Source organism: Centruroides sculpturatus, unplaced genomic scaffold, assembly GCF_000671375.1.
Source record: "Centruroides sculpturatus isolate CEXI.00-Female unplaced genomic scaffold, Cexi_2.0 scaffold2142, whole genome shotgun sequence".
Classification (NCBI taxonomy): domain Eukaryota; kingdom Metazoa; phylum Arthropoda; class Arachnida; order Scorpiones; family Buthidae; genus Centruroides; species Centruroides sculpturatus.
Window position 1 is genome coordinate 4,291 of NW_019386242.1, and position 8,835 is coordinate 13,125.

The 8,835-nt window shown below is 33.9% G+C and overlaps 1 protein-coding gene across 2 annotated transcripts; it reads left to right on the forward strand.

Annotated features, from left to right (window-relative positions):
• The first annotated feature begins 2,096 nt into the window (after positions 1 to 2,096).
• LOC111614232 lies at positions 2,097 to 8,551 on the forward strand. 2 transcript variants are annotated; one of them, XM_023355613.1, is made up of 3 exons: positions 2,097 to 3,728; positions 5,497 to 5,685; positions 8,172 to 8,551. In XM_023355613.1, exons 1-3 carry the CDS (start codon positions 3,593 to 3,595, stop codon positions 8,201 to 8,203), a joined length of 357 nt encoding a protein of 118 aa, XP_023211381.1. In that variant the 5' UTR covers positions 2,097 to 3,592; the 3' UTR covers positions 8,204 to 8,551. The 2 variants fall into 2 exon arrangements, with proteins under 2 accessions (XP_023211381.1, XP_023211383.1); XM_023355615.1 differs by lacking the exon at positions 8,172 to 8,551 and adding an exon at positions 7,583 to 8,157.
• Positions 8,552 to 8,835: the final 284 nt, after the last annotated feature.

Below are 8,835 nucleotides of genomic sequence, written 5' to 3' on the forward strand. Positions count from 1 at the left end.
GTGACAAAAAAGTCTGACTGCATCATTTTGTTACCTTTTGCAATTCTTCGGTATAAAACCTTCCTTTCAAAATTTCGTTATTTGCGTCTTTCAATACGTAAGTCGGAGGATGCGATATAAATCGATCGTGAACAACAAATATTTCCTTCGTCCACCCCGGCAGATATCCACGACTAAATGTTTTACGTATTTTCGAAATTCGAACTAAATCACCAATATTAAATTTAAATTTATCTTTTCTTTTTATACCATACAGCCTATCAAAAATTGTACCGTAATGCAAAAGATTAACTTCAGATGGAGCCATACCGATACTTCTGTGAAAACTATTATTATATCCTTTTACGATATCGTTTAATTTATCGATATATTGATAAGAATTACGGTAAGTAAATAACCTATATATTTTATTTCGTAAAGTTTTATTTAATCTCTCGACCACGGAAGCTTTAGTATCCGAATGAGTCGAATAATGATTAATTTTATATTTTTTAAACAAACTTTTTACTAACCTATTATAAAATTCGGTCCCCCTATCGGTTTGCAAATTTTTTGGAATATTTCGTTTAAAAATAACTTGAAAAGCTTCCAAAATAGACTTAGGTTTTTTATCCTTTATTGGCACAACGTAACAATATTTACTAAATACATCAATTACGGTTAATAAATATTTTATTCCATTATTATATCTAGAAAATTGCTTTAACACGATTAAATCGGCCTGCCATAGGTCGTTAGGATAAAAAGCTTTAGTTTTTCTTCGCGAGTACTTAACTCTTACAGGTTTATGAAGCGAATAAACTGGTTGCGAAGACAGCCATTTTTCGACCACAGATTTCGGTAAATTAGAAGCTTTAGCTAGTTTACTCACTCCTCCAAACGATGCCGAAGATTTAGGATTATAATATATCGATTTTAAAAGTTTCTCCATTCAGGACTCTTTTTCCTCTTTCTCGTAGATGATTTTTTCCACTGGTAAAATATTCTCGGAGAAATTGAAGAAAAAATTTCTTCGGGACTTTCAACAGGTGTCGGTTGATATCTTAGTTGCTCGCCGATTTCGGGTAGAGTCGCCAAACTTTTGTTTCCAATCCACTCTTTAGGAATATTTATTTCTCGTAAGGCTTGCCAAAATTCGTTAAAACCGGAAGGAGCTAATGGAGTTTTTCTATTTCTCATTAAATGAGATATTAAATCCACCATGTGACTTCCAGCAACTGGCTTACCGCCGATTGTCAATTCCCCTTTTTCATTCCATCCGTAATGATTTTGTCTCAGTCTGTCGATTAAATGCGGTACATATTTTCGATATAACTGAGGGACAGATATAGTAATTTGTTTAACAATTACATCCTCCCCATTATCATCGGGTTTTTCTTCGGGTGGAGAAGACACTTCTTGATTTTCGTCCGGTACGACGGATACTCTAACTGGTTCTTTTGGTGCATGAATCGTTCTCTGATATCTCGAAATCAGTTGACTTAATAATTTAACTTTACTATCGTCGGATAAATCGGTGCTCTCGAGTAATTCTTCAATATTATTACCAATTCTTATTTCAGGTTTCCGATATGCTGCTAACAGTTCGGGAGGGACTAAAGCCATTTGCTTTGCCATTAGATTCTTTTTCCTATTACTTTACCAATTAATCCTCCTGCCATAGACAATAATGGCGCCAGTAGAAGAGGAAGGAATCCACCAGATTGATTAACTAAAATTCTTTTCTTGGTATTTAAAGGAACGTGCTTTTCACTTAATTTCCGGATTATTTTTTTATATTTTCGTAATTTATGAACGTTGACAGGTATATTTCCTCTCCGCAAATTATCGCATATTTCGCACAAAACTTTAACTTGATCGGGAGTAGCCTCTTTCAATATTGCTCTTCGCTGAGACGGAGTAGTTTTAGCTAAAAGCGCCAGCATATGGTAATTTTTCTTTACGTTCTTCATTTTATCGGTAAGTATAGCCAAAAAATACCTTGTTCATCCGGAAAACACGAATCTCGCACCGAAAGTTTCTTGTCTGTTTTTGGGTGAAAATCCAATAACAAATAACCAAAATCCTTTTCCGTTGCTTTTTTATACGCATCCATAAAAAAATTACGTTTTCCTGCAAAAGCTTGCCGTCCCAAGCAACTTACTTGACTTTCATCACGATTATTTTTAAATAAAATCAAATAATGAGTATTTAAAGTTATATCTCTCATAATTTTATTTTTTGGAAACAAATTTTGCATTATCAGGATCACACTTACATTATAATGGTGAGACACTGTGGTAAAAAAGAATCCAGTTTTTGAGCTGAGTTTGTGCATCAAATCATCAATTATTACTAAATCCCATCCTTGCACAGATTCAGGTAAACCATACATAAATGTAATATCTTTTTTGTCACGAAAAAACAGCAAATATACAGAATAACACCATAAAATTTTTTTTAATGATTTTTCATAAATTTTACAGCGAATAATTTTTCTTACCAGCATTGTCTTTCCACATTGTGACGGCCCAGCAATTATACAGTTACTCGGATGCTTGAAATACGTATCAGTCAATTTTATGAACTTTAGTAAATTTATAATGCTTTGATCCACAATTTATCTCTCTAAATATTAATATATTCTTCTTGTTCTTTTCTACATAAACTTCGTTCATAACATCACAACATTCCTCGAACGAATAATATACGTTATTACTTACTTTGCTAATTCTTCTGTCCTCGTCAACAATTACAAATCCAAACTTTCCCTTTCCTTTCCATATTTCTCAGTTAACTTTAAAATAATGCAAAACAATTGGAAAATTATCGGGAATATCAAAAGAAAACTTATTTACCGCAGCAATACAGGTATCCAAAGACTTGTACAGGCGAGGAGAAACAATAATTTTTGTCTCCGTCGTAGGTAATAATAAAACCGTATGCTTCCATAACTGATTCAATCTTTAAAATAAATTCTAACATATATTAAAATTGAATTTATATGAAACAACCGTCCAATCACATTTCTTATATATTTAATTGTGAAATATAAGTAATTGTAAAATTATGTATATAAATTAATTTTGTGATTAGTACATGTCATACGTATACTACTCCTAGGACATGGGAACGTCTTCTAACTAGGACGCACCTGTTTTCGCGTGAGAGTCATCGACCTTGGAGAGCTGATTCATTTTTTACTAATATGTAAAGATTATTTTTTGTTAAATCTATAAGAACTAATACAAAACCCTCTAAGGAGTGAGAGGATAATATAATATTTTTTCTTGAATATAGCATGGAAAATATTGTGGTGGCTGACGAGAGAAGTGCGATTGCTGGATATAGAGCTATGATTAGAGGGGTGAGGAATTATGATAAAAATAAAGGAACCCCCTAGTCATGGCTGTTGTCCCTGAGACGGTCTATATCCCATACAGGGTTAGACACCGTTTTCTCAGCCAGCAGAGGTGGGTGATGATGACATCCACAGATCAGAGTCCTGCCGCTGCTGGAGCAATCGCACCCCGAGAGGAGGAAGTAGACTCTACCTGCTATTACAATCTAGCGGAAGGGCCTAGCTCTCCGCTAGAACCTAGTGATAGCAGTGATGAGTCATCATCCGAAGATGAGGAGGAGGATTCTACCTCATCTGAGTCCTCATCCTCGGATGATAATTCTTCTTCCTCAGAAGAAGAAGAAGAAGAGCCACCACAAAAAAGACGGAGATGGAGGCCTTAAAACAGGTGTGTATTAAATAAAACTTCTTTATATTTTTTGAGTATTGAAAACATTTTTTAACAAAACTAAAAAGTACACAATTCTGTTGGATATAATCGGTATTATATCTAAGCCTAACTCATATATAAAACCAGCTCGATATTCACAGCGAATCAGATGATTATGGTTGTACAAAATTGGTTATATTTTCAAATTTGCGAATAAATAGTGCTAACTCGTGATTTTTTAAAAAAATATATTAAAAACATGATAGATTAACCTAATCCGCACCCCGTACATGTCCTATCAAGTCGAATGAGGAAAATCCGGTTACCTATTTTTGTGGGTCAAGCTGAATTCGCAAGTTTTTTATTAAGGAAAATCGTGTAGCAGTATTTTCCTCCTAGTTTAGTATAAATAATGTCCGAGTTTTAAGGATATAGTTTCGAATAGCAGCTTCTAATAGAAGAAAATGACAACAGTTGATTGCTGGAAATTGATGAAAATGAATAGCAAGTTTTTTTTTATATGTGTTTGGTATTATGATAGTATTTTATATATGAGGACTGTTCAAAAAGTATCAGACCTTTGGTCGGCAAAAATACATTTATTGATTTTGAGGTACAAAACCCTAATCCCCTTCAAAGTAGTCTCCTTGGAAGTGTATACACTTCTCCCAGCGTTCCTGCTATTGCAGGAAACACTGCTGGAATGCATATTTTGAAATGGCCATCAGCCGGTCCATCGCATTCCGCACGATGTCTTCTCTCGACTAAAATCGGGTTCCTTTTAGCAGAATTTTCAGCTTGGGAAATAGCCAAAAGTCACGCGGAGCCATGTGGGGAGAGTGTGGAGCATGACGAACCACAGGAGTGTTGTGTTTGGCGACAAAAGCCTGAATCAGATGCGCAGAATGGGCGGATGCGTTATCACAATGGAGCTGGCAAGTTTTGATTGACCACAGATCCGGTTGTTTGCGTCGCACAGCATCGGAAAGACGACGAAGGACCTCCTGGTAGTATTCCTTTGCGATGGTTTGGCCTTGTGGTGCATACTCACAATACACCACCCCACGAGAGTCGGAAAAACTGTCAGCATGACTTTGATATTGCTGTGGACCTGCCGCGCTTTTTTTGGCCTCGAGGATCGTCCCTGAAAGTCTGTTAAATCTTGCAAATCGTTTACGCTTGGGTATCGCCAAGGTTTTTGGCAAAATTTGATGTAATATCGCTGCTCACGTTGTTCAGTCATTTTTCAACTTAGTGGAATCCGACGAGAGCTCACTACACGTTCTCACTCATAGGCTGACTGCCAGTGACTGAAGCTTCCTGCAGGCAGGAAGAAATTTAGGGCTCTGCACGACTGTCCCCTCCACAACTCCACTGAAAGAGGTCTCCCATGCATCATTGGTTTACGTGGAAAAAATAAAAGTCCGATACTTTTTGAACAGTATATATATATATAAATTAAGTTTTATTATTTAGATAATCCAGGAGTTTAGATTTCAAAATGATTCCCTCTTACAACTCTACAACGGGTTCTTCACAAGGCAGATTGAATATGTGGGGTTTAATTCAGAGGATTTTATGATTGTTAATTTCTTCCATCCTGAAATACGATGGAGGAAATTAACCCCCAGTGATAAAAAAAAAACTGTTAGATTTTGTAACAGTTTGCATAAGCTGTATTTATCATATCACGGTAAAAATGATGTTGATCAGTGGATGCATCACGAAAATATCGTATTCGCTATCAAAAATTTTTTTGAAAAATAGTTTTATTTTTTTTTTACAGGTGGGATAATCGAAAAATGTTTAATTAGGAGGCGGAACGACCGCATTCGTAAAATTGACTCGTTAGATGTTGAGAAATTTGGGGTACCAAAATCCTCGAAAATTAAAATACCATGTCCTCGTCATCATAACTTCATCGAGCACTGTGCATTATGTGATGTCTTTTCATACAAATATTATATGAAAACAGGTAAAAATATATTATTTTGTTTTTTAAATATTATCGCATTTCAGAAATATTGAATATATATTTTTTATTATATAGAATTATTGGACATATTTTGACAATCATCGAGGAAAAAAATTAGATTAAATTTTTGTAAATAAAAACACAATTTTTATATTTTAAATAGATTTTTTTATTGAATTACAACACTGGTTATTGGTTATTACAATCGGTTTTGATAAATGAAAATTATTTTTAACAAATTCGTTGTTATAAAATTTATCCGTTACATGTAGTTCTGATAAACATAGATTTTTTATTAATTTTATATAAAAAATATAAGCAGAAATAACCACAGTTTAAGGAAAACAAACTTTGATGAATAATAATATTCCAACAAGATTTTTTGAATTTCATTTTATAAATTTGATGATACTCGCTTTCCTCGGTTTTAATTTGTGAGCCGCCGGGGATGTTGGAAAAGCCTCTCCTATATGGCCACAGGTCGGTGACCTACTTTCCTGTCAAGGATGGCGTTACGTTCAGTTACGCGTTACGCGAGTGGTGAAGTGCGTTAGAGGGGTTGACGATAAGACGATGGTACAGTTGAGTAAAAACACCATTTTAAACAAAAGAAGAGTTTATTAAACTAACTAACTAAAGAAAATTTACACAAAAATCCTTCAACTTCACGGATGAGAGAGAGAGTTCACAATAATATTTCATACCTCTGAGATAATGTCGGACGGATACTTCTGACTTAAATTTCTGAAAGGCGGTGCGAGGTGTGGCACAAGGTGGAGGAGGTCGGCGATGGGGAAGACTTCGATATCCGACTTTGTCGTTGTTCGTTCGATTGGCGACTCCCCCAATTGAAGAAGGAGGAGGGCTTTTATACGTTTTGTGGTGGGAAAAATTCGTCATGTGACCATTTGTTTTAACAGGTGCGGGGTTAAAGGTGGTCCCGGGCGGCAATAAATCGTTGAAGTTAGACTTCAATTGCAAACATTAAGTCTTGCTATTGTCGAATGTTTACGTTAAATTTAGGAGAGAATTGTAACTTGATACTTAATATGTTTATATAAGTGAGATAGTTGATTTCGTTTTTTTTTCTGACGAGGGATTTCTCCCCCCCCAGTAAGGTAATAAATTTATTCAAAATATGTTACAGCTGTTAACATTTAGAAGGAAGAAAAACAAATTGGTTTATCCATTGGTCGGATCTCACAAATTCATAACTATCGTAATAAATGCAAGAATTTTTATTTTTCGTAAAAAAATACTGATACCCAATGACTTCCCTGCTTATTTTTTTCATCTAAATTAATTATAAAAGATTGTTTATTACCAACTTGAAACGGTAGATTGTTCGATGCAAACACTCTTCCAAAATTTTTTATTTTCGGATCGCTCGCTGCTAATCTCCACAACGTGGTGGTATTCATTACTATTCGATGAATACGGTTCGTGAATGATCGATTTCTAAGGTATTATTATATTCTAGCAAACAAATAACGTTTACGGTTTCTGGTATCGCCTTAGAACTTTAATTTGTTAGCAAAATTTTCTTGATTGGTTTATACTAATATTACACTCGGATCCTGATTTATACGGTGTAAGATCAAAACAATATAATGTATAACCATCTTTGTACTTGTTGTACAATATATTTGTAGATTTGTGATGATGAATACATCGGTATCTGCAAATAACGAGATAAAATTTCTTGCATAAATTTTATTGCTATAATCCGGAGTATAAGGTTTAGAAAGAATCATTTGATTGTCCTTTTACAAACATATATAATTTAAATTATAATTTTTAAGATTAAAAGGATTATGCTTCACATTTCCATTAATTAAGAATATTGTAAATAGAAAAAAAAATGCGTTTATTTAAAATTGAAATTCTATTCTTTTAGATATGGTACTATAACCTAAGGAACCATCTAAAAAAGTTTGATTCTTTGGATGCCAAAGGTTTTATCCCCCTATGAAATGCTGCAGATATCAACAGTTGTGCACTTCTCAAAAAGTTGTATGTTAAATTCTGTTGAGTGCTGACTGCCTTAAGATTGTTTGGCCTAGCATGTCCTCTTGGTTATCTGTGTACCATGTTTGTTAGAATCATCAAAATGATAAGCTTACACTGACTATTGCTTTGACTGGTGGTGCCCAAACGTTTTGATAGGTGGAAAAACTGCATATAAATCATAGATGGGTTAGGCTCATATTTTGTATATTACATATGTAGAAAAAGTAAGTCTGTCTCTATCAATCATAAGAGATGTTTCAAGTAACTGCACACCATGTTGACGTGTGCTGAGCCCAATTGGTTCACAACTTACAGTTCGGGCACCACTGGTTTTGACTGTTTTGGTGATGATTATTTTTAATTTCACCATCTTTCGACTGATTATTATTAGATGATAAAGTATTTCTGATTTTTATTGATGATTATGCACAGCTTCTTACATAAATAAGTTTTTTATAGAAATTTTTCATTTTCAGGAAATTTTTTAAGAAGAAACAGAATCAAATAGGAGTGTCGAAATTCCCCAATTTGGATTATGGTAAGAAAATTCAATATGCTATTTAATTAACTTCAAATATTTATATATCTAATTATCTAAAATGAGAGAGACTGATATATGAATAAGTGACTGATATTTGATAGAGAGACTGATTTGTATGAATAAGTCAAATAGTGCACTGAAATAGCTTATTAGTATATGAATTTCAAGAGTATTAGAGATGGCATAATCAGTGTTGAGTCCTGCAAATATGACTTTATCTATCTGTACCAATTAGATGAATTATTGAAAATAAGAAGTGTTATGGGATTGTGATAATGTTAGTCTAAATAGCAGAATTTTTGTCAAGATTCATGCAAATTTATNATTCAAAAAGGTTGAAAAACACTGAGATAGAGTATAGAGTCGAGTCGTCGATGGTGCCATCTATCGAGATAAACAAGAGTAAAATAATTAACGTCGTTTTGCTGTGGAACCTTGGAAAAGGGGTTATATTCTTTGCTGATAAAATCATCAATTCCATTTGTTAAATGTTGCCAGTAAATAACAATGACTTCTTTGTTTGATCCTTGAATTAAGTTACAGTAGTAAAAATTAGATTACATGCATTAGTAGTATAGAACCAATACACTGGGGTATAA

What these genes read in the sequence shown, in the direction of transcription:
- LOC111614232 (XM_023355613.1), top strand. Translation starts at nt 3,593, where the DNA reads ATGAGTCATCATCCGAAGATGAGGAGGAGGATTCTACCTCATCTGAGT. An exon ending in AGATGGAGGCCTTAAAACAG is followed by an intron (nt 3,729 to 5,496) that starts GTGTGTATTAAA and finishes TTTTTTTTACAG; the next exon opens with GTGGGATAATCGAAAAATGT. An exon ending in CAAATATTATATGAAAACAG is followed by an intron (nt 5,686 to 8,171) that starts GTAAAAATATAT and finishes TTTCATTTTCAG; the next exon opens with GAAATTTTTTAAGAAGAAAC.